This window comes from Balaenoptera acutorostrata, chromosome 7 (genome assembly GCF_949987535.1).
Source record: "Balaenoptera acutorostrata chromosome 7, mBalAcu1.1, whole genome shotgun sequence".
In the NCBI taxonomy this organism is placed as follows: domain Eukaryota; kingdom Metazoa; phylum Chordata; class Mammalia; order Artiodactyla; family Balaenopteridae; genus Balaenoptera; species Balaenoptera acutorostrata.
The window spans coordinates 6,177,832-6,202,128 of NC_080070.1; the positions used below are offsets into that span (position 1 = coordinate 6,177,832).

A 24,297-nucleotide genomic window follows, 5' to 3' on the forward strand; every position below is an offset into this window, starting at 1 on the left:
CCAGAGCCTCCCAGTTTACAGGGTGACCTCAAATGAAGCCCATTCTTTCATTTGACGCTCACAAGGGAGGTAGCCGCAGCGGACCCGCGCCCTGCCCTGGCCAAGGCTTGCTAACAAGGGAGCCGGTGCCCCCCAAGCATGCTGCCTCCAGGACGTCCTCTAAGTGTCCCCCGGTCTTGTACCTGCAGCCCCCTCCCCTCGCAACCTTAGAACTTAGGGACAATGGGACAGAATTCTTAAAACTGGGCTATTCTGGCTTTTCGGGGTGGAGTCCGGGTGGAACCCCAGAAGTTCTTTGGATTCCAGGACCAGCTCACAAAAGGCAGTGTGAAGAGTGAGCCCCATGTCTGAGGGGTGAGTGAAGTGATGGGCGAGCAAAGAACAAAGTGCGTCCCTGGCTCTCAGGCTGGGGCTACTGGGCGGGGAGAAGGCCTGGTGGGGAGAGGGACCCCTGTGTGGGCCAGTCCCGGCTGGGCCCCAGACGTTCACACAGCGACCCTGCCCGCCCCTGCCTGTGGTCAGGCTTCCCTTGGACTATTAATTCCAGAATCAGGGCTCTGCTCTGGGGAAGGGACCCTTCCCTACCCTCATCGCTCACCCCCCCTTCCCGCCCACCGCCCTAGACCACTGCAGCATCGCTGGGCTGCACCTTCGCCCCGAGGGCACCAGCTGCAGACTCCGACGGGCCTCTTCCTTAGCAGGAGCCCCTGAGGGCCGTGCCCATTCTCCATCCTCCTGGCTTATCCATCAGGAGACTCCCTTCCGCAGGGACCCCAGCCCCTCACTTTCTCTAAGCCTCAGGGGGTGCTCCCTGTAACTACCCTCTCACCCCCCCGAGGGCCCCTCACTTCACTGAACTCCACCCCGGGACCGTGCGTAACCTTAACGTCACACCTTCTGGAGCCTCGAGTTCACAGCCCTCAGAAGCCTCTGTGGAGCCCACCTCCCCTACCAGCCGGGCCCCCTCCCCTGGGGCTCAGAGCATCCCTTGCTGGCTACCTCCTCTCCAGAGCTTTCCAGCGCCTCTGGGACTCCTCCCACCTCATCTTGCAAGAGCTGCTGGACCAAGAGCAGCCCCTGCTGGAACCCGTGCCCCACCGGGAGCGGCAGTCCTTCCGGTACAGGCTCTCCTCGCTCTACCTGTACTACCTGGGGCTGCTGCGCCGGTTCGACACCCTCTATGACCAGACGGTGCAGCCGCAGAAGCGGCGGCTGCTGCGACGGCTGCTGGACGGCGTGGCGGGCCGCGTGCTGGAGCTCAAAGACGATCTGGTTCGCGTGGACCTGTGCGAGACCCCCTGCCTGGACCAAGTGCTGCAGGACTTAAAGCTCACCCCGGTGGGCCTGCTGCGGCGAGGACCATGCCCGCGCCGGCTGGGGGCGGGGACACGGGGGGAGGGCTAGCCTTGACCTCCCACTCTTTGTGGAAGCAAGCCACGTGCCAGCCAGCTGGGGGTGGGGGTGACCTTGACCTCCTGCGGACACCCCTGGCATTGGGACATCTGCAAGGGAAGGAGGGCAGGGCAGATCCGAGGATGGGGTATGGGAAGTGCATGTAAGTAGTTGGGGGGTAGCGGGAGAGTCAGGCTGGAGGCTCCGCCAGGCTGGGAGGACCCATGAACGCAGCTGCAGGGGATTGGTGAAGAGAGTCCCCTAGAGGCTTGTTCCTCAAAGCGTGGTCAGCGGACCTGCATCACCTAGGAGCTTGTTGGAAAGGCAGAACCTCTGGCTGGGCCCCAAACCCACTATAGCATTCTGCACCTGCGTTTTCACAAGACCCCCAGGTGATGTGTGTGAGCCAGCAAGTTCCAGAGCACAAAGCTTCTGCACCGGCCTCCCGTCCGCCCCAAGGTCATGTCTCCAAGTTTCCCCAACTAGCTGCATCAGACTCAGCTGCGGACTTGAAAAAACAAACATTCTCCAGGCCCTGCCATTCTGCTGTGGTCAGGGCCTAGGAGCCTGCATTTTAAGAGATTCCCAGTTGATTCAGATGCACAGGCAGGATTGGGACCACTGCCCGTTACCGACCGTGATCCTACAGAACTCAACTCTGGCCACGTGGTGGGGGTGAGGGAAGAGAGGGATGACTCTTGGGGGGATCTACCCATAGCCTGGACATTTCCCACCCCAGAGCTCTAGGATGGAAGAAAACAGCCCCAGTGTCTGTGTGTACAGCTGAAAATGGTAAGGGATTGGCCAGATGGTCTGGATTTTTATTCCCATCTCCCTCCCCCATGTTGCCCCAAAGGCAGACCTGGAGGTTCCAGTTCCCAAATACTTCCAGCTGGAGCGGTCCAGCGTCCTGAGGGAGCGAGGGCATATGCTGGCAGACCTCCTGTCCAGACTAGAGCCAGTGTTCTCCGAGGAGGTAAGTCAGGGAGACACCCCCAGGAACAGAGCTGCCACCCTTCAGGACACAGAGGCCCTGCCCTGCCCTTTACCCACCTCCGAGAGCTCTCTGGGTAATCCCTGGCCCCTCGTGGCTGCTCTTATGCTGCCTGTAACCTTCCAACACCAAGGTAGAGATAGAGGGACAGGACTTGTGCACCTGGATGCTCTGGGAAAACCATGCCCCCAGGATGTCTTTTGGGGGCTGGTCTCCCAGCTGCCCGCCTGGATGCAAGCCGTCCCTCATTTCCTCCTCCTTTGCCCCTGCTCTGGCCAGAGCTTTCCAGTATTACCCCAGACGGAGGCCGTAATCCTACTGCAAAGGGCCAAGCGGGCCAGGCAAGGCAGGCTTCGAGCCACCTTCATGCGAGAGATTCGGAAAGAGGAGGAGCGAGATCGAAAGATTCGGGAGGAAGGGCGGCCCAGGTTCAGTCAGGACGAAGCAGCGATCATCATACAGAAGGTAACCCCCTGCCGCCCCCGACCCCACCCTCCCTGCACCCAGGAGGAAGGTCAGGGTAGAGTCGCCTCCTCCAGGAAGCCTGCCTGGCTCAGCAATTGATGACAGAAATGCAGGTGCTTGGATTCTGTTGCCCCACGACTAGATATTAAGCTAGAGACCTTCATCAGTCAATAAACCTGTATATTATTTGTTCATTATTTATTCTACATCTCTATCCCCAAAAGGACTTGAAGTGGGATACCATAAAAGCCCCCAAAACAGAAAGACCATTAAAATTAGGGGAGAAAGGGAATTCCCTGGCAGTCCGGTGGTTAGGACTCCACGCTCTCACTGCCGAAGGCCCAGGTTCGATCCCTGGTCAGGGAACTAAAATTCCACAGGCTGCACCATGGCCAAAAAAATTAAAAAATAATAATAATACAAAAATAAAAATTAAAAAATTAGGGGAGAAACATCCATAATACAGCAGCAGAACAGAGTAGACGATCATTCCAAAAACTTTTAAGACTGTTAAAAATGAGTCACTAAAATGTATCCTGAGCCTCCTGAGGCGAAAGGAAACATGATGAATGAAATCGAGAACGGATGAGGTCCCCGTGTCTTTGGGGTCTGTGCCACCTGGGGTCACCCTTTACGTTAATCACACCCCATCCCACCCGACTACAGAAAACCCAGCTCTGTCTCTAGATTTCCCCGTGCCTTCTTACTGTCCTGGAGGGCGTGACTCTCGTATGTCACCTGGCAGCCCTGCTGTCTGCCCTGGCGCGGGGGCGTGGCCCCTCTAGCATCCCCCCAAGGTGCTGCTAAGGCGGCTCACTCTGGGTGGTAGTGGTTACCAGCTTGACGAGGTTGGAGGCTGCCTAGAAAACTCCAGGGCAGAGAGGGCCCAGGACTGCTGACCTAGGACTGCTGGATCTTTCTCTCTGAAATCAATCTCCTCTCCCATCTTCTCTCTCAAGTCCCAGTGCCTCAGAAGCGTCTGTTTCCTAGTCCAGTACAGGAAACTTAGAACTCTTTCCCCCAAAAATGCAAAAGCAAACCAACCAACTAACAAACAACAGCCCTGAGAACACACATCCTCTCCAAATGAGGTAGATTTTTAGGTTATAAGTCAGTATGCAGAGAACCCCAGCCTGAGTCCCCTGCATCTGGGTGACTGTACCCAGGTCCGGCTGCCCCACGGATGAGCAGGGGGTCCTCGCCCTCAGGAGGCGCTAAAGCAAGCCTTTAGAGAAGGAAGGTCAGCCCCAAAGCTAGAGCTTCCCTTCCCCCTGAGAGCCAAAGCAAGTCTCTTGTCCCTTTTGTCAGACATCAAGGGTATGGAAACACTGCGTTCCAGGCCCCGGGTTCCCCGCTACACTCGTCAGAGGCCCTTAGTTATCGGGGGCCTTTCCTGTGCTGGTCACAGGAGCAGGAAGATGAAGCGGGACAGGGGCCTGGACGCAGAGCCTGCTCACCGAGCGCTGTCTCAGTGACACTACCGGGGCGAGGCCATGCCCCCCTCTGCCCAGCGCCCACCCTTCACCCCATAGCACTGGGGTGTCCACGGGTCCGAGAGTGGCCAGCAGCCTGGGAGAGGAGCATTGGGTGAGGAGTCAGGAAACCTGGCCCTGGTCTCGGCTCTGCACCAAACGGCCCTTGGACTTGGGAGAGACCATGTCCCGGCTCTGGCCTCAGTTTCCTTGTGTCCAAGATGTAGGGGAGCTTCACAGTTCCTACAGCGCCCACGTCTATGTGCCTGGGTGGAATCAAGCATTTATTCCAAATGCTGGGGGGATTCTGAGAAGTGAGATTAGGGAGGGCTTCTCGGCGAAGCTGGTACTTGAACTCTGATTTGTGCTTCAAAAGATACAGCAGGTTAGAGGGTGGAGATGAGAAGGAGGGAATTCCGGGGCAGGGGGTGCTGAGAGAACAAAGCCTTGGAGCTGGACACCTTGGGTGCAGACAGGCCCCACCCTGCTCTGGGCTATCCCTGCTCAGGGGGGCAGTTGCCAGGGAGCTGTCCTCTGGAGGTGCCCTCCCCAGAGCTCTGCCGCCCACATCTCTGCAGAAATGCAGTATGGGGAGTGTCTGGGTCCATGTATCCCCCCAGGTGTGGAAAGGTTACCAGCAGAGGAAACGCACTCAGCAGGACCGGCGGACGGAGATGGAGTTCATCGGCATGATGAGTGCCCCCCCAGGCCCTGTACAGACCCTCCCTGCCCACACCCCCCTCCACTCAGGACTGGGGTGCGCCTGAGCGGAGGGGGGACAGGCTGGGGCCAGTGTCCCTGGTTGAGGGATCCTTCAGGGTTTGGTTGAGGGAGAACCACGAAGCCACTGCCAGGCCACATCCCTTTCTGCCCCTCCCTCTCTAGAGCCCTTTGGAAGGAACTCACACGTGGGGGCGGTGTGAGGGATGGTAGCCCAGAGCATCTGGACCCCTGGTCCATGCCCCCAGCTGGCAGGAGAGGCTGCAGTGGGTGGGTCCCGCAGAGGGAGGCGGCTGCAAAGCCAGTGGGAGCCCCGCCAAGGCTCTTGCAGCCTCTGGGAGAAGCACGGGAGGCCGAGCTGGGATGAGGACACACCCCTTTCACACCAGAGTGGGTTCTTTTGGGCCACAGGCTCCCCACTTGCTCTGGGGGCCCCAGACTCGCTTCTCCTCTGCTCTGCCAGCAGGATGGCTAAGTCTGAACAAGGTGACGGGAGCGTGAATGCGCGTGCCGGGGATTGTGGGCGGTAGGGGGGTGCGTGTCCAGGCAGGGTGGACAGACCCCGCTCCCTGAACCTCGTCTGTCCTCTGCTCTGTGATGGTCTGCCCCCAGCTGGTCTCTGCTGACCTAGGAGAGCAAGGCCATGATAGGTGTGAGAGCCCTGATGCCTGAGAGGGGGCTTGGCCATGGGCAGAGCCTGCAGAAGTCCAGCGGATAAAGGCTGATGGGGAGGGGAGTGGGCTGGGGGGGCAGAGGAATCGGAGACAAGGGCTGGGATGGCTACTCCAAGGAGGGCGGGCGGCGGCTTAGAAGGAGGGAGGGCCCGGGCGGCAGCTGCGTGGGAGTGGAGGTCCGAGCTCGTTGGGGGGCCGGAGAGCTAGACCCCCTGGAGGCCAGAGCAGGCAGAGGGAGGCCGGGCTCGGGCTTTGGTGGGGCGAGGGCAGGGGGCCATGGCATGGCGGTGGGTGAGGAATGAGCCCGGCCGCCCGGGCCCATCAACAGTGTGAGCTCAGCGTTTTCAGTAATTGTCTCCGCGCAGAGTGATATTTAAAATACATTTGGGAGCCAATGAGGCGGGAAAGTGGCTGCGAGAGCGGCTGCCGGGTGGTGGTGGGGGAGCGGGGGGGGGGGGGTGGGGGCGGAGGCTCACAGGGGAGGGTGTGCTGGGGGGAGCGGGCAGGGGGGCCGGCCCGGATGCATCTAGCAAACTCATTATCAGAGTAATTTACGCAGATGAGTTTCAGGCTCCAAACACAATTTCTCCTGCTGCAGGCATGCCCGCTGTTCCGTGTGGGTGTGTACGCGAGGCCTCGCCTGTGCGGGGCTGTGTGCCAGGGGCCGGGCCTCCCCACTCCCACCCCTGAGCCCCTCTGTCTCCCCATCCACGTCCCCAGCTCCCCTCGTCCAGCCAGGCGGAGCACTCGGCCGTCACGTCCCAGGCCAGCCTCGGGGAGGATGTCCGGCGACTCCTCCAGACGGAGAAGGAGGAGGCTTTCCAGTCGGCCATGGTGAAGACCCACGATGCCCTCAGGGAGATGGAGGTGCCCGACATGAGAGAGAAAATGAAGGAGCAAATCCGACAGTGGTTTATCGAGTGCCAGTCAGTGTCCCCAGCCTCAGCTGACCCAGCCCTGAACCCTTCTTTCCCTCCTCACCCCAGTGTTTAGCCCCACTTCTGTTTTGTCCTTTGGTCCAGATTGGATTCTCTTCTCCATCCCCCCCACGCCCTGATACGCTGCTGACACACTTGGTTTAAACCTGGGGCCCCCAGTCTACAGGAACGGCTCCACACATGACTTCCCATTCCCCAGATGGCAGAGAAAATGCCAGAATAAGATGGGAAAAGCATCCAGGGACGCCCCCTGACTAGTCTCCCCTCTCTATTCTGTAACTATCCACTCCTTCCCTCTCTCCCTCTATCTCCCTGGTCCTTCATCTTTCTCCATCCTTCCCTCTATCCATCTATCCATCCATCCACCCACCCTTTCTGCTGCCCATCTATCTAACCATTCATCAATCCATTTATCCTTCTGTTCCTCCACCCATCCGTCCACCCATCCATCCATCCATCCATCTGTCCATCCATCCATCCATCCATCCATCCATCCATCCATCCATCCAACTATCCACCCATCCATCCATCCGTCTCTCCAACCATTTTATGTTCATTTAGTACCCTTACTGGCCGATTCCCTGATTATCCAGATGAGTCTTTAGGTGGATCCTACCTGATCTTTGCAGACAAGACTCCAGAACAGGTACGGTGGAGCTGGGGATAGAAGACTTTCTATGGTAGGTGGAATCTGAGGTTACAGAGAGTGCTGCGCGTAAGCTGAGGGTGGCAGGGGGAGAGGCCGCCCTCAGTAGAGGCAGACGTGGTGGAGGAGGTGTACGTAGCCAGTGTGATTGCATGGGGAGGCGGGGATACCCAGAAGAAGCTGGAGAAGGCACCCTTAGCCAGCGAGAGGAAACATGTCTGGTGAGAGCACCGTGTCTCCAGCGCCCCCCGTGGGCTGGGAGAGCAGCAGCTCTGAGCAGAGGACTCCCTCAGTCGCACCCCTTTCTTCCTGGACCCCAGTCAAGTGTCTGGACTCTTAGTGCCTGGATCCCAGCAGTGACGCTGGGCCTTTGGAGTCCTGGGTCCGCCCCTAGCTCAGGCCCTTGGTTCTCATGCCCCTATCAAATCCTCGTGGTCTCCTCTGAAACATCGTCCCTTGTTTGTCACAGGTGAAAATGGAACTGGAGGTGCAGGTCCAGGAGAGCAAAAAAAGGACCAAAAGAAAAGTAAGGGAAAAGAAAAGGAGAAAAAAGAGAAAAAGGAGAAGAAAAGGAAGGGAGACATGACCAGGAAGGGGGTAAGGCATTGCCTGGACTCATGGACCAAGCGGGCAGGGACAGAATCTCAGAGAATTCCCAGGGGAAGGCTGGTCTTGGGAGAATCAGGGCCAGAGTCTGTGATGCGTAGAGGTGAGGGGATCAAAGCCAAAGGATGGGGGACTTCCCTGGCAGTCCAGTGGTTAAGACTTCACCTTCCAATTCAGGTGGTGTGGGGTTGATCCCTGGTCGGGGAGCTAAGATCCCACATGCCTCGGGGCCAAAAAACCCAAAACATAAAACAGAAGCAATATTGTACAAACCCAGTAAAGACTTTACAGATGGTCCACATCAAAAGAAATCTTTAGGGCTCCCCTGGTGGCACAGTGGTTAAGAATCCGCCTGCCAATGCAGGGGACACGGGTTCGAACCCTGGTCCGGGAAGATCCCACATGTCGTGGAGCAACTAAGCCCATGTGCCACAACTACTGAGCCTGCGCTCTAGAGCTCGCGAGCCACAACTACTGAGCGCATGAGCCGCATCTACTGAAGCCCATGTGCTCTAGAGCCCGTGCTCCACAACAAGAGAAGCCACCTCAATGAGAAGCCCACACACTGCAAACAAAGAGTAGCCCCCGCTTGCCGCAACTAGAGAAAGCCCACGCAACAATGAAGACCCAACACAGCCAAAAATCATAAACAAAAATAAATAAATTAAAAAAAAAAATCTTTAAAAAAAAAAAAAAAAGCCGAAGGATGTTTCTGTTCTAGGAAGCAGATACAATGCTGAGATTGCTGCCCTCCAAATCCATCCCTGTGATTAATGCCGGACACGAGGAGTACACAAGTGAGAGAGGAGGGGCTGGGGAAGAGTGACCAGGCCTGTGGAGTCTTGGGGTGACCTTGGTCCTGGGGAGAGTGGACCTGTGCCATGTGATCATGAGGTGGCAGTGTCGGAGTGTGGGTGTGGAGACCGAGGCGAGAAGGCCAAAGGGGAGAGGGGTGTGAGGTGTGATTCCCCGGGTCGGGGGCGTTATGTGTTTGGGTCTGAATCCTGCGGCCACAGGCCTTGGGATCAGGCCTTGGTCTGTGGTCTGGGTGGAAGTGTCAGGCAGCTTGGTGAGGAGAGGTGGACCAGCGTGTGTGTGTGCGCACGTGTGAGATTATTTGTGCATGTGTGTGTGAGTGCGTGTGTGCACCTGGAACCCTGACCCTCCGTTGCACTCCAACCTCTCCACGATCAGATCTGTGGAAGAACCGGTTTGATAGCCTACATCCCAATCAGAGTTTTGACTCTGAGATCCTCCAGGTGGAGAAGAGGAAGGAAGTGGAGCAAGAGATCCGGATACAGGTGAGCGTCCCTGAGGGCCTCCAGCCACTTCAGGCTCCGCCCCCCCTGTCCTCAAACACCACCACCCGCCTCCCACCCGCCATCCGCTGCAGCAGCCTCTATGCGCTGCCTGCCCTGCGCAGTCCGGGCTCCGTCTGGCCCATCTCGGTCCCCATCCTCCTCTGCCTCTCCTTGGTCACCCTTTCTCCCTGGGGTGTGGATGCAACCCTGATGTGAGGGAATGGGAGGGGCTCCATCCCTCACCAACACTTAAAGGCTGGGGTCACCATCCTCCTCACCAACACTTAAAGGGCTCCCTGAGACGTGCCAGCCCCGTGCCGCGCACCTTGGAAGCATTCACTCCCACGATCTTTCCCACAACGCGTGAGGCAGGCCCCATGCTTTTCCTGACATTATATATGAGAAAGCTGAGGCTGAGAGGTCATGAAATTGCTCAAGGTCACACAGACTTTAAAGAGTGGGTCTGGGGCTTGAACTGAAAGCTGACCGACTCCGTCCTGGGGGCTTCTGCCCACACTGATGCCAGTTGAGAGCAAGGCTCAAGCGGGAGCAGGATGTAAATCGGAGTTGAGATGCAGGGGCTGAGGGTCCCAAAAGAACAAATCCCCTGCCCCGCTGCCTTCACTGGGCTTGTCTGGCTCTTCCCTGAGGCGCCCCTCCACCCCGACTCAGTCCTCACCCTCCCACCTGTCCTCCCCAACCCCTGGTCGCCCCATCACACCCCCTGCTGTCCCCCCAGGTAGATGAACTGATGCGTCAGGAGCTGAAGAACCTGCGGCTGGCCGTGGACAGGGAGGAGGGGAGAACTTTGAAGCCTCCGAAGGCAAGATGAGGGGCTAGGGCTGGGACAAGGAAGGGCACACGCCAGGGAGGCAAGGAACAGAAGACAATTGCCTCTGTGTTTGCTTTCAACCAGAAAAAGATAGGCAAGAAACCTGAGAAGAGGAAGAAAGAAAAAGATCTGACTCCAGACAGGTAGCAGACCCTGCACTTCAGCAAGGGTGGTGGAGTGAGCCCTGGCCCAGGATAGATCTGACTTCTGGTCCTGGTTCTGTTGCTGTGTGACCTGGGGAAAGTCACTTAACCTCTCTGATTCCCTGTCCTCATTAACCAAGTACCTACCCTACCAAACTCATGGGATAGCTGTGAGGATAAAATAGAAGCACAAGAAAGTGCTTTGAAAGTGATGATGCAGAACTTACCAGAGGTCACTTTCTACTCACTTCTCTGGTGATGCAAGCCCATTGGTGTTGGCTGCTTTAATGGCCATCCCTCCCAGGAGCATGTACATCTTAAATGTGGTTTCTAGGAAGAGGGCCATGTGTCACCCACACTGGGTTTTTAGAGGGAGGGTCTCAGAGGGCTCTGGTCCTTCTCCACCCCGCTCAACCCCCAGAGCACCCACCTGGGGCAAACTGCCTTCTGGGCCAGTGGGCCGGTGTCGGGCCTTTGGATGCTGGCTGACGACAGGACTTTGGACAGGAGGGCTCCCTACCCCCTCTCCTCATGCCTACAGCACCGCCCCAACCCATCTCTGTGCCCCTTTCCCTTTTCCTCAGGGCCCCCCCCTCCGCACCATCCTCTGCCAGGTCTGTGGACTCCCTGTTTGAAGAGCTCATCATCTTTGGCCTTCTAAAGAAGTGCGAGACAGTGGCTTTGAAAGACTATGTTGGTGAGACCCCTCCCCAGCGCTTGCTCCCGAGGTTAAGGAATGGTGCCTCTGGCCATGGCCTTCCCCGCAGCCGACTGCCACCTCCCCAGTGACCCTTCTCCTCGCGTGCCCTGCCCCAGTGGGTGCCACTCACCAGCGGGCCACCTGTCCCCCAGGTGACTGCCTCTGTCTTGGATCGACTCTGAATTTGGCAAACAAGCTGCCTATGCCTTCCCTGTTTGACATACGACAGAACGTGGCCTTGTATGGGGTTCTGCCGCTTGGTGAGAGGCCCTGGGGAGAGGCAAGAGCCAGTGCCGGGCAGGGGGCTCTCGGGGAGCCTGGGTGCAGGGTAGGGTGGCCGAGGCAGGCGTGTCCAGCCTGGGCTTCCTAATCCCAGTGCCATGAACTCACGTCGGACTCCCCCTGCCTTGCCCGGGCCCCGCTGGAGGTCACACCCCGACTGGGCTGTCCCAGAAGTCATGTGGGCCCTCGACCTGCTGAGGAGTCACTTTCCAGCCCCTCGCTCAATCCCAAGTGACGTCCCATAGTTGGTCCCATTCCCTGAAGACCAGCCCCCCACCCCCTATAAACACCAGAGGCCGGATCTTTCTGAAGTGGTTTGTCACGTGCCCTTTAATTCCATCCCTTCAAAATCCAGGAGTGGAAACAGATGGTACAGGAAGCAGAAGGGACATTGGGAGGAGGTGGAGGGCTTTGTCCTGACACCGCGTGTAGCTCTTGGAATCATGATTGCTGCACCGTTGGACTTCCTCCAGGGCGCCCCCCCACAGAAGGCATGCCCGGGGCATTGCCCAGACCCTAGGCGAAAGCAGTGCCGCCAGGGCCAGGACCTCATCCTGCCCAGCCTGGGGTCTTTGGCCTCACCTGATACAACGTCTCCACCCCTGACCCCCTGCCGGCCCCCTGCCGGCCCCTGTTTCCTCTCTCAGGCTCCCCAGACATACACTCCATGGCCCCCCTCATCTGCTCCATTCTCCTGGTGGGCCCCTCCGGCATGGGGAAGAAGATGCTGGTCAAGGCCGTGTGCACGGAAACCGGTGCCAACCTTTTCGACCTGTCACCTGGCAACCTGCAGGGCAAATATCCCGGCAAGACCGGGGTGCAGACGTTGGTGCATATCGTCTTTAAGGTCTGGGTCCCCGATGGCATTTCTAGTTCTCAGACTGTGACAACAGAGCAGGGTGGGCTCAGGAGGTCACCCAGCTGCCCGGCTGGTGTAGTTTCAGGAGCTGGTGAGGTCTCCCTACCAATCCCTGCTGGGGGCTCATGGATTCCTGAAGCCCTAGGGATGGGGGAGGTGAGGGGAAGTGGGGAGAAGAGTAGTTTCTTCTCATGGCAGAGATGAGGCTGCGCACGTAGCCCCCCCCCCCGCCAGCCCGGCGAGGGCAGGGACTCTGCTGTGATGGAGTGATGGGTGTACAAGGGGCTGAGAAGTGGGGTTCGCAGGATGTGGGAAGCGAGGCTGGAGCTCCGAGGTCCGCCATTGCCCGAGGCTGGCCCTGACCCTGGGTTGGACCAGATGGGGAGGTGACCCTTCCCCAGGGACAGCTAATGTCAGGTTTCTCTTCTCTGACCTGTCCAGGTGGCTCGGTACCTACAGCCCTGTGTGATCTGGATTGGGGATGCGGAGAAGAATTTCTATAAGCGAGTCCCAAAAGAAGACAAGGAGGTGAGTGAGGGGGCCTGGGCAGAGCCCGTGGGCAGGACAGGCGAGTGTGGGCTTGTTCACGTCACTCCAAACCTCACCCGCCGTGAGGCCTTGGACAAGTCCCCTGTCCTCCTGCTGCCTTATTTCCTTATCCTTAAAGCAGGACTGACAGCCCCTCCTGTCTGCCCCCGCCCAGGGTCCATGTGAGGCGGAGCGTGGGCACGTGCTCTGTGAATTAGAAGCCCGTATAATGTCACTGTGTCCCCACCCACCTCCCCTCCTTCCCCAGAGCAGATGGACCCCAAGTGAATAAAGAAGGACCTCACCAAGGCCCTGCGACTGCTGAATCCTGGAGACCGCGTGAGGCTGATGGGGACCACTGACCGGCCGCAGGCGGCTGAGATGAAAGGGCTGTGCCGCACCTACGAGCGGGTCCTCCTCCTGCCGCGGCCCGATTACGCTTCTCGCTATGGTGAGGCCCTGGGGCTTGGGGACAGGCTAGAGAAGGGGTCGAGGGACCACCCCTGCCAAAGCTCCCCGCTTCTTCCCATCCCCACTGCTCTGAGTCCTCACCTCCACAGCCAGGTGTTCTGGAAGTGTCACTAGACAAGCAGCCCAGCGCTCTGGGTCCTGGCCTGGTTCTGTAGACACGGGCAGGCCACTTTAGTCCTTGGAGTCTCACTTTCCCAGGTTAAGTGGGGAGGCTGATCCTTACCTTCCTGGGAGGAGAGGCGCGGTTGGACGTAGGGCCGCCCTCCAGAAGCACAAACTCTTTCCAGATACAGGCAGAAGCGCCCACTGCCTCTCCCTGCCCCGTGTCCTCCCCCCCAACACCCACAGTGCTCTGGAAGCATATAATAGAGGTCCAGGGGGTCCAGGTGACCCAGAGCCTGGACGTCAGTGCCCTGGCCAAGGTGTCCGATGGCTACACACCTGGCTGCGTTCTCCAGGCCATCCAAGCAGTGCTGACGGAACGGCGGCTCCTGCAATTGTGCAAGCGGCCCCTGGTGGCCTCAGAGTTCCTGGGGCACCTGGCAAAGCTGGACCCAGTGTACAGGGAGGAGGAGGAGTCCCTGAAGGTGGGGCTTTGGGTGGGGGTGGGGTGGGGGGGAGGGGTAGGCGGGGAGGAGGGCTGAGGGCCGGCATCAGTTAGGGAGTCGGTCCTCTGAAGCCCCAGGCCCACAGCCCACTTTGGACCCCTCCCTCCGCTCCCCATGGAGCTCAGCTGGGAAGGGAAGAAGAATCAAGAGAAGGACATGTGGGCAGGGCCGTCTCACCTGGTTTCCCCGACTTGGGGGTGGGGGTGGGGTCTGAGAGGGGCACCTGCGTATTGGGAGCCCTTGGTTGGTTCCTGCACCAGCAGCTACTCACGTCCCCCACCTCTGAATCCGTTCCCACCCCCAGGGATGGCCGTGGAAGCACCGGAGCGAGGGCTGCAGGGCAGGGGAGGAGGGCTCGCCCCTGACAATGGCTGGCACGGTGGCCTAGAGTATTTGGGGAAGAGCAAGGGAAACCACGACTCTAGCAGGACACAAGGACCCCAGAGGAGAGCTGAGGACACAGATCCGTCAAGAGGGAAGGGCAGGGCCAGGAAGCAGAGCCAAGGGTCAGAGCCAGTGCACTTACCTTTCCTCCTCTGCCTCCAAACCAGGACTGGTACTTCAAGACCCTGCTGGGCAAGAAGAGGATGAAACTTATCAAGGACCAAGACGCCACCGAGGAAGCCAGGCTGGCAAAGGAGAAGAAAAGGAAGTGATGCTGGGGCCGGGGTGCCTGTGAGATTAGCGATGGGACAGGGTGGGACCCCACAGGCGAAGGGGCCAGGGGCAGAGGTATAAACGGCCGGACGGCGCGGGCACCTGCTCTCTTTGTCCATCTCCGTGCTTCCCGTCCCTGGCTCCGTGCCCCTGCCCGTGCCCAGCCTCCGCCTCACAACCCCCCTCTCCCGACCTCCCATCCAGACCCCACCTGGGTCTTCACCTCCTGTCATTCTCCTGTCCTGTCTCCCCAGCTCTCTTCCTCTCGAGGTATTTCAGGGAGAAAAACAAGGAAAGAAAGAGAAAGGGAAAGAGGAGAGAGGGGAGAGAGAAGGTCTATAGTAAGTATGGAAAAAGAAAAAAGCCAGAGTCTGGGGGCCAGCGGACCCTGGTTCTAGCCCCACTTGGCACGAACCTCCTGTGGTCTTGCACGGTACTTTACTGTCTCTGGGCCTTGGTTTCCTTGCCTGTGGAGTGAAGAGAGTTTGGATCAGCTACTAGACAAGGTCCCTTCTACTCTAGGGTTTGGTTATTTCTACAAGACCGTCTGGGAAGTCAGGGAGGTGAGGGCTCCTGGGCAGCGGTTGGGTGGGGTGAGGTGGGGAGAGAAGGTTCTCGGGAAAAAGGCTGTAGGGAAAGGCAGGCGTTTGTGGCCAGAGCAAGGGCTGTGGGTAGATCCAGTGCCTTCTCTGCGAATGCCCCACCGCTTTCCTCTGGACACCACCCCTCCCCCACCCACCTGCCCAAGCTCTGCACTGCTTGCTCTGACCCGCGGGGGGCTGCAGAGGTCACAGCCTCCTGCCCCTAGTGGAAGTCCACCCACGGGCTCCCCTTGTTGTGGGAGCTGGAGTCGGGGAACTCGGGGAGCAGGGGACAACCATGCCACCGAGGGCTGGGAGCCCCAGGGTTCTCTCCGAAGAAGCCAGGTAAGGAGTGTGTGAATAGAGGTCAAAGCGTGTTCTACGTGTCATGAGAGCCAGGTGAGGGGAGACTGCTGGGTTGGTGCAAGAAGGCCCTGTGCTGGGCAGTGGTCCCCAGGGGCTGGGTTTTGACTGTCCTTTCTCCCCTTTCCCCTTTTCATCTCCCCAAGTGGAAGTAGTCTCATCATCCTAAGGTGCCCGAATGGGCAGAGCCACTTCCTCCTTCTCACTCTCCAGGTAGCGATGCCATGGGAGACCCTGGGGTCACCCAGGGAGATGGGGGGTCAGGACCGAGGTGGGCTGCCTGTAGGCCAAGCCCTCTTTCCCCTGCACAGAAGCCCGTCTTCCAGAGAACCCCTGGAGGGGATCCCTCACAGAGTGGGGTATTCTCTGCCATTGGTCCTGGCTGTCCCCCTCCCTTGCATTTGGAAGTGGGAAGGTGCGGGGCTAATTGGTGACATTTGGGAAGGCAGGAGAAATTATCAGGTACCCACGCGCCCTCCCTCTGGGATCAGAGCCCCGGCCGCTGGAGGCCAGCGTGGTGAAGCCCAGGATAGATGAGAACGAGGGAGAAAAGGGCAGCTTGAAAGCCCCATCCCCCATCCCCACCGCCACCCCTGCAACAAGGTGTCACACCTTGGCCGAAGCCCTCCCCGCCTCTGGGCTCCGTTTTCCTTTACCCCTGAAATTGTGGACTGGACACCAGGTCCGGGTGGTCCCTTCAACCCTGCTGCATGCAGGTCCGGGTGGTCCCTTCAACCCTGCTGCATGCAGCTCTGGGGTGAAGCTTAAGGATGGAGGGTTCCACCCTAATTCGCGGCCCCGGCCTGAGGCCTCCTTCCCTGCGGCTGGCGGCTAGGATGTCCGGGCTATTCAAGGGCTATTTATGGCGTGGCCTCTGTGTGCTCCCTGTCTGCCCCACACCTGACCTGCGCCTGGCTTGGGCCCAGCACCTGCACACCCGGTCGGCCAGCGGCATTGCCCTGCGTCCTGCTCCTCGGGCTCTGTCTCCCTGAAGCTGGCCATGCCAGGGAGAAGGAGCTCCCCTCCCCACTGGGGACACCGTCTGCGGTGCCTCCGCTCGGCCTCAGCCTGCCGGGTCTGGGGGCCCCCTCAGCCCTCGCCGCCGCTGTGCCGGGACATGGCGCTGCAGAACGCCCTGTACACTGGAGACCTGGCGCGGCTGCAGGAGCTGTTCCCCCCGCACAGCACAGCCGACTTGCTGCTGGAGAGCCGGGCTGCCGAGCCTCGCTGGAGCTGCCACCAGAGGGGTGAGGGGCGGCCGGGGGACACGGGGCTGAGGGCCGGGGGCCTGGGCGGGCCGCACCAGGCGCAGAGGTACCAAGTGCTTGAGGACAAGGAGAGGTCCCGGGCTGTTTCTCTCCCACCCTGAGGCTTGCCTAAATCTTGGCCCGGGAGAGAAGTCATGCGGAGCCCAGAATAGCTCCTGCTGAACCCAGTGGCCAGGTCAGGCTCGGCTCAGGGACACGGAGGCACTCTCCTTGCATCTGCTCCTGTCCCCTCCTCCTCTCCTCCTCTCTGCCTTTGGCCCCTGCCTCTCCTCCCTGAGCCCCCTTCCCCCATGCTCCCACGCTGCCCTCATGAGCTGGTCCCCAGAAGAGTGCAGGGAGCAGGGCGAGCCCTCGGGTGACCGACATGCCCTCTGTGCCAGGCTGGTGGAGAAGCCCAGCGGAGGGTCTGCAGAGCGCCTGGAGTCAGGCCCGGGACCCATCCTCACCCGCAAGGCCTCGGGACCCGCCTTGGCCTTCTGGCAGGCGGTGCTGGCCGGGGATGTGGGCTCTGTCTCCTGCATCCTTGCCGACTCCAGCACTGGCCTGGCTCCGGATTCCGTCTTTGATACCAGCGACCCAGAGCGATGGAGGGATTTCCGCTTCAACATCTGTGCTCTGAGTACGGGCCAGGGACACTGGGGGGTCTGAGCGGGAGAAGGAAGCCTGGGGACAGAGCTCTGGGCTCCCTCTTCCCGGGCCCTGCCCACCTTCCCCCGTTGCCTGGCAGCTCCTTGCCTCCCTCCAGGGTCTGAGGCCCAGGTCCCGTCTCTCCCTAGGAATCTGGTCGCTGACGTACAAAGAGGAGCTGACCACCCCACTGCACGTGGCGGCCAGCCGGGGCCACACGGAAATTCTGCGGCTGCTGCTGAGGCGGCGGGCGAGGCCAGACAGCGCCCCTGGGGGCCGCACCGCCCTGCACGAGGCCTGTGCTGCAGGCCACGCTGCCTGCGTCCACATGCTGCTGGTGGCAGGAGCCGACCCCAACATCCCTGACCAGGATGGGAAGCACCCCTTGCACCTCTGCGGGGAGGCCGGCAGCCTTGAGTGAGTGACCCCTCGCCTCAACCCCCATTCCACTCGTAGGGGAGGCAAAGAGACGACCGCAGGGAGGATGAGGGAGCGTGTCGAGGGCTGGCAGGCCTGGTGAGCTGGGATGGAGGAGCTGGGGCTCAGGTGGGAGTCAGGATGCCATTTCCCCCCAGGCCATCCTACCACTGTCCTGGTGGGCTTTGGAATGGCCTGTACTTGCACCAGCTTCTGCTTCCCCAGGGCCGGAGGAGGGCTGTAGCAGGGCCCGGCTGCGTGGCTGGCGCGGGGGAAGTTGTGGCCCCTTTATGGGGAAGTGGTGTAAAGTTTTCATTTTTCTGAGCTTATGTCCCAGGCACTGTGCGAAGTACAACAGTAAATAAGGCACGATTCTGCCCTCAGGGAACGGACTGTCCAGTGATCCAGATAGGCTGTCGAGGATAGCAGGCTCCCAGTTAGGGCCTGTGGTGGTCCTTGAGGGCAGGGGCTGGTTCTCAGCTTGGCAGGTCTGGCATTTCTGTATTGGCAGGCACCCTCAGATAAATGGGCTCGGGGACTGAGCCCAGCTAACCAGACTCACAAGAAACCAATGGCTATACCCAAATGTAATAATGTATTATTTACTGTAGAGGATATTCCTTTACAGTGACCCAAATAATTGTGCCCTATGTGTAGGGGACCTTGGAGAATGAGTCCTCATCATTTTTTGATGAATCTGGAATCCTGGCAAAGGGAGCCTTGGAAAAATCTATGAACTAACTGTACATACGACAGAGGCCTTCTCTCTACTGACTACACACCTGCCAAGTTTCACACCTTGCCCCTGAATGGCACCAGAGTTTTGATCCTTGGGTCCCCCTTTTGTGGACCTTCTCCCTCCTGTTAACCTCATCGGCCCTCAGAGGATTCTACCGACTTCCTCGTGTTACGGTTGAAGATGTGTTCTACATCAGCGTGGTCCAATACAAATATACCACGAGCCACATATGTAATTTTAAATTTTCTAGTAGCCCTATCAAGGCATGAAAAAGAAAGAGGTGAAATTCATTTTTAAATCGTGGTAAATTACACGTAACGTAAAATTTACCGTCTTAACCATTACTCGGTGTACAGTTCAGTGGCACTAAGTACGTTCACACTGTTGTGCAACCATCCCCACCATCCAACTCCTGAACCTTTTTAATCTCACCAAACTGAAATTCTGTATCCTTTGAACCATCACTCCCCCTCCCCCTCCCCCCAGCCCCTGGCAACTACCATCTACTTTCTGACTCTATGAATTGGACTGCTTTCAGCACCTCTTATGAGTGGAATCATACAGCATTTGTCCTGTTGTGACTGGCTTATTCCATTTAGCATCATGTCCTCAGGTTCATCCAGGCTGTAGCACGTAACAGAATTTCCTTCCCTTTTAAAGGCTGAATGATATTCCATGGTACAGATCACATTTTATTTATCCATTCCTCTATTGATGGACACTTAGAGTGTTCCCATGTTTTGGCTATCGTGAATAATGCTGCTATGAACATGGGTGTATAAATATCTGTGAATCAAGTGAAATTAATTTAATAATATATTTTATTTAGCACAATGTATCCAAAATGTCATCATGTCAACATGGAACCAGTATAAAAAGAACACATGAGATACTTTACATTCTCTTTTTGTACCAAGTCTTCAAAATTGGTGTGTATTTTGCACTCACAGCACGTCTCCATCAGGACTAGCCATCCTGCAAGGGCTCGGTGGCCACACGTCGCTGGTGGCCCCTGAACTGGACGATGCTGTTCTGTGCAATCCCACGTTTTTCGTTCCGGCCGTGTTTCAGCCCAGGCTCCCTGAGATCACACTTGGTGACAATCATTCCTTCCTTTTTTGAATAAGCAAGTGTATTTTTAAAATTATTTTGGAGAATTTCAAACATATAGAAAGGTGGACAGGATAATATAATGAGCCCCCTTGATCCACCACCATCTATGCCACCCACTGCCCCCACCCAGCGCGGTCCATTATGAACTCTTATGCTGACAGCTTTTCCGGCATTGTCTTATATGCCGGTCACAGCAGCCTCTTTGGTCTAGGTATTAGCAATTATCCCCATTCTATAGATGAGGAAAGTGTCACTCAAAGACGCTAAGTTCCCTTAGCCTTGCATTTCAGGGCACACATCTTGGCAGGCATACACAGTCTTCTGAGAGGACCACCCCGGAGCAAATCCGGCTGGCTGATTTTGGTTTTGTTCTTTCTGCCACTGCCCCAATTTCCATTTGTGCTCGCTGCTGGGTCCCCTTCCCCCCTCCTCCTCCTCAGTCCCAGCATGCAGAGCCCTGGCTTGAGAGAGGGCACTAAAGATGCTGCAGAATGTTGCTGGAAGCCTAGTGCCAGGCAGGATGGAAGGCGAGGAGCAGACAGCACCAGGAGCCACCCAAGGGTCCCCCCAGGTTTGCTGTGCTCAGACCTGCAGGAACGCAGGGGTGAAGGTCTGCACCCCGTTTTCCTCCCCTTGGCCGTCTCACCCTTACTAGGTGTGCAGAGCTGCTCCTGAGGTTTGGAGCAAAAGTGGATGGTCGGTCCGAAGAGGAGGAGGAGACCCCTTTGCACGTGGCCGCCCGGCTGGGCCACGTGGAGCTGGCAGACCTGCTTCTCAGATGGGGGGCATGTTCCAATGCCCGCGACGCCGAAGGCTGCACCCCGCTGCTGGCCGCCTGCGACGCCCGCTGCACGTCCCCCGCTGATGCCGAGGCCACCACCACCCACTGCCTCCAGCTGTGCCGCTTGCTGCTCTCGGCCGGGGCCGACGCCGACGCTGCCGACCAGGACAGGCGGCGGCCCCTGCACCTGGCCTGTCGCCGAGGCCACGCGGACGTCGTGGAGCTGCTCCTGTCCTGCGGCAGCAGCGTCAACGCCATGGACTATGGGGGACACATGGCCCTGCACTACGCGCTGCAGGGCCCGGCTGCAGCCCTGGCCCAGAGCCCAGAGCGCACGGTGCGGGCGCTGCTCAACCACGGTGCCGTCCGCGTGTGGCCTGGGGCTCTCCCCAAGGTACGGGGCTAGGGCCAGAGGGAGGGCCACGAGAGTGAGGGCATGGGGAGACCCAGACCTGTGCTCCAGCTTGCTCTGGTTGCAGCACCAAACTTGGGCACATAGGTCAGTACTTTGGCTTTCATTCATCAAGTAAGCAAAGCCCAACAGGGGGCGAACAGCACACCAGCAGGAGGGGTGTACGCGTGTGTGCGTGCGCACATGTATATACACTGTGTGCGTGTGCATATACACGTGTTTGTATGTGCGTATGTGTTTGCATGTATGTGTGATGAAGGCAGACTGAGGGCACTGGGGCCAGATCATAAAGGATCTGAAAAGACAGAAGGAGCCAGGACCGATGCAGGTGGCAGGGAGTCGTTTCTTCATCAGGGGAGAGAGCTGTTGAAAGAAGCATTTAGGAAGCTCCCCCCGGCAGTGGGACCCTGAACATGAGACACTCCAGGCACAGGAGACACTCGCCCAGGGCAGAGTGATAAGCCTGGGTCATGAGGTTCAAGGCCTCCTGACCATCTGCAGATGGACATGGTCCTTGTTTCCAAGAGCTTAGCAGAACATACACCACCGAGACCAGCAGCTGCTATCCTGGCACCAAAGAAAAACACCTTTCACTGTCAATTTCCAATCTATGTCTTATTTTACATTGATATCCCCCGAGGTGGGTTCAGCTTGCAGACCTGTGCTACCGAGGCCCTGGCAGGGGACACTATCCACGCTGTGCCGTGTCTGGAGGGGCTATACAATATCGCGGAGCATGCTGGACCTGGGGCGGGGACCCTCGTTCTCCAAGGAGCTGGGTCAGGATGGGTATAGGGCAGCGGGCTGCACGCAGGTTCCCCGCCCGGCACCCGGGCTTGAACCATCCAGCCCCGCGGGGTCCTGGACACTCCCCTGCTGTCCCTGCCTCTCCCCTTCACTCATAAACCTAGAAGCATCTGTCTAGATTCCTAAGCAAGACCAAATAGTTAAACAGCCCGAGAGTTCGGCAGATTGGTCTCCCCTTTGGGAAAATACAAGAAAATCAACAATTAACACTAATTAATCTCCTATTAACACCAGATAATTAGGAGACGAGCAATTCCCTGTAATCTGACAGTGGTTCTGACAGCTAATGATTTCCCCTTCGGGGAAGGGGTGGGAGAAGGAGGCAGAGCAGCAAACGGATTTCCTGGGACCCCACTGCCTGTCCCTCCAGCCCTGTTCTGTCCACACTGCCTTGGGCACAGGCTGACACAGCGAAGTGCCCCATTCGTCCCTTCATCTGGGCTCCATGACATCCCAAGCGATCAAAAAGTCGGCATTCATCTTCCACAACCTGCAGCTGCTCCAGGCTTGGCTGGGGTGCCTGTCCTCCAGTGAGGAGCCCCTTCCTGCAAGGAGGCCACACCTCCAGGCTTGGATTGCTGGAACTACAACGTGGGCAAGTTACTTAACTTCTCTGTGCCTCAGCTTCCCATGTCTGTAAAATGGGGATAACAATAGTCCATACCTTGTAGGGACGAGGATTAAGAGTCAACACACGTGAAGTGCTAAGAAAATATCTGGCATAAATTATGCACAATAGATGTGCTAGCTGTTGTGCTGGTTTCCTGTCGTGGCCATAACAAAGTACCACAAACTGGGTGGCTTAAAACAATAGAAGTGTGTTCCCTTTCCGTTCTGGAGGCTGGAAATTTGAAATCCAAGTGTAGGTAGGGTTGGCTCCTTCCAGAGGCTCTGAAGGAGAACCTGTCCCAGGCCTATCACCTAATTTCGGGTGGTTGCCCACAATCCTTGGCTTGCTTGTAGATCCATCACTCCGATCTCTGCCTGTGTCATCACATGACATTCTCCCTGTGTGTCTGTGTGTCTGTTTTCTCTTATAAAGACAGCAGTCATATAAGATTAGGACTCACCCCAATGACCTCATTTTTAACTTGATTACATCTGCAAAGACCCTATTTCTAAGTAGGTCACGTTTATAGGTACTGGGATTAGGATGTCAACATACCGTTCGGGGGACTCAGTTCAACCCACAAGAGCTGTTCCTTGGCTGTCTGGTCATCCTGCGTGGACGGACAGGGTACCAGCAGTGTGTGGTAACCCCTAGAGCACTGACACATCTCTGACCCCTGCAGGTGCTGGAGCGCTGGTGCACGTCCCCGCGGACCATTGAGGTCCTGTTGAACACCTACAGTATCATGCAGCTTCCTGAGGAGGCCGTGGGCCTGGTGCCTCCTGAAACTCTGCAGGTCAGATTCTAGGACCCTGAACACACACTCATTCAGCCTGCCCCAAGAGACTTCCACCGCCTAAAGGGAAGCCCTGTGGGTCCCCCCACTCTGCCCCACAGAAGTTACTCAGAAAGAGAAAACTCACACTGTGAACCCCCGAAACACTCCCTACTTCTAAGAGGCTCCTGGAGACACCCACTGGCCACCAGCCTCCCCTCTTTAGGAGAAGTAGGTGCCACTTGTCCAAGACTCCTTCTGAGACCCTCGTTCTGCCCCCAGAAGTACCACCATTTCTACTCCTCCCTCTTGGCCTTGGCGAGGCAGCCCAGATCGCTGCAGCATCTGAGCCGCTGTGCCCTCCGTGCTCACCTGGCGGCCTGCCTGCCCCACGCCCTGCCCCGCCTGCCCCTGCCAGCCCGCCTGCTCCGCTACCTGCAGCTGGATTTTGAGGATGTTCTCTACTAGGTGAGCCCTGGGCTCTGTGGACAGTCCCAGCCACTGGGGGCTGGGGTGGGGGCGTGGGGAGAATGGGTCAGAGGCAAGAGAAGAGTTGGGGGCAGGGCCCTAGACAGAACCACCCAAATTCCCAGACCACCGGATGTCTCTGAATCCACAGCTCTCCTTCCAGATGTCCGCTGCCTTTTGAGAGAGCCTGAAAGCAGATGCCCCATGCCCTAGGGGATGCCAGCCCACGGCTCACAGCGCCTGGAACTCAGGACTGAGTTGAACGGATTCAGGTCGAGGTGGCCCTCTGAACAGGAGGTCCAACTCCACAGGCAGATGTGGATGCTGTCATTCCCACCAGGCTCTCCTGGTGGCCATGTGACCAGGTGACATCTGATGGAGAGAGAGCCGGGACTCATGGCAAATGATATATACTCCTCTTGGGGGTCCCCTGAGGCCCCCTCCACCTTGTCCAAACCCTGTATGCACATTAAAAATCTCCAGGCCTGTGTTACTTGGTGCTGTCTCCAACAGCCCTTCCTCTGAGCTGGCTGGCTCACAGGGCACTCGAGATGGGCAGATTTATGGGGTCTCCCTGGATCTCCCCCATGGTGCCAGCTGTATGGCATCCACTAGCTATTGAGGGGCCCCCGGCGGACCTGCCCCTCTGGCCCATGCCGTGGGGGGATAGCCACCAGGTGAGATAGTATCAGAAAAGGGCTGAAGGAGAGCCAGCAAAAGGACAGGGGAGCAAAGAGGCTTGTGTAGGGCAGAGCCGCTGCGGAACAAGGCAGTGCAGACAGTGGGGCAGCACGGTAAAGGCACCCCCCCTTGGGGTTGGGCAGTGAGGTGAGGGTCAGGAAGACAACGGGAAGGTGGGTGCACAGGCCAGCGAGCACCGCAGGGTAACCACGGTTCAGGTGAAAGAACCAGGTTTAGAAAAACCAAAACAACTCTACCTACTGCCTGTCCTGTAGGTCAGGGAGCACCAGATGCACACCTGGTTCCTGCCTCTCTCGTAACTGCTCCTTCGATTAGGCACGGAGCTGAGAGGTAACACCCCTGCTCT

General features: G+C 58.1%; 2 protein-coding genes and 1 long non-coding RNA gene across 8 annotated transcripts; 2 read left to right on the plus strand and 1 right to left on the minus strand.

The window, feature by feature from the left end:
* Positions 1 to 343: 343 nt before the first annotated feature.
* On the plus strand, positions 344 to 14,287 carry IQCA1L (IQ motif containing with AAA domain 1 like). Its single transcript, XM_057550616.1, is given in 20 exon segments — positions 344 to 354; positions 1,011 to 1,338; positions 2,249 to 2,368; positions 2,666 to 2,851; positions 4,944 to 5,036; positions 6,438 to 6,643; positions 7,217 to 7,301; positions 7,771 to 7,801; positions 7,804 to 7,898; positions 8,629 to 8,704; positions 9,102 to 9,208; positions 9,948 to 10,031; positions 10,125 to 10,183; positions 10,798 to 10,880; positions 11,036 to 11,143; positions 11,813 to 12,012; positions 12,466 to 12,552; positions 12,826 to 13,003; positions 13,372 to 13,610; positions 14,183 to 14,287. Coding segments are annotated over 20 exon segments (2,481 nt in total).
* LOC114237700 (uncharacterized) lies at positions 11,469 to 16,247 on the minus strand. 4 transcript variants are annotated; one of them, XR_009008952.1, is made up of 6 exons: positions 16,162 to 16,247; positions 14,704 to 14,755; positions 14,158 to 14,200; positions 13,465 to 13,514; positions 12,858 to 13,250; positions 11,469 to 11,952 (listed from the first exon to the last, which is right to left on the minus strand). It is a non-coding gene; the product is annotated as an uncharacterized LOC114237700 (long non-coding RNA). The 4 variants fall into 4 exon arrangements; XR_003623213.2 differs by lacking the exon at positions 16,162 to 16,247 and adding an exon at positions 15,889 to 16,069; XR_009008953.1 differs by lacking the exons at positions 14,704 to 14,755; positions 16,162 to 16,247 and adding an exon at positions 14,512 to 14,691 and having other exon boundaries at positions 13,465 to 13,571.
* ASB10 (ankyrin repeat and SOCS box containing 10) lies at positions 16,169 to 23,584 on the plus strand. Of its 3 annotated transcripts, none has more exons than XM_057550618.1 (6): positions 16,169 to 16,479; positions 17,277 to 17,544; positions 20,052 to 20,571; positions 22,689 to 22,802; positions 23,064 to 23,249; positions 23,401 to 23,584. In XM_057550618.1, the coding sequence occupies exons 1-5, from the start codon at positions 16,233 to 16,235 to the stop codon at positions 23,247 to 23,249; spliced, it is 1,335 nt and encodes a 444-aa protein (XP_057406601.1). In that variant the 5' UTR covers positions 16,169 to 16,232; the 3' UTR covers positions 23,401 to 23,584. The 3 variants fall into 3 exon arrangements, with proteins under 3 accessions (XP_057406601.1, XP_057406600.1, XP_007165468.2); XM_057550617.1 differs by lacking the exon at positions 16,169 to 16,479 and adding an exon at positions 16,661 to 17,119; XM_007165406.3 differs by lacking the exon at positions 16,169 to 16,479 and adding an exon at positions 16,661 to 17,119 and having other exon boundaries at positions 23,413 to 23,584.
* The last annotated feature ends 713 nt before the right edge of the window (positions 23,585 to 24,297 follow it).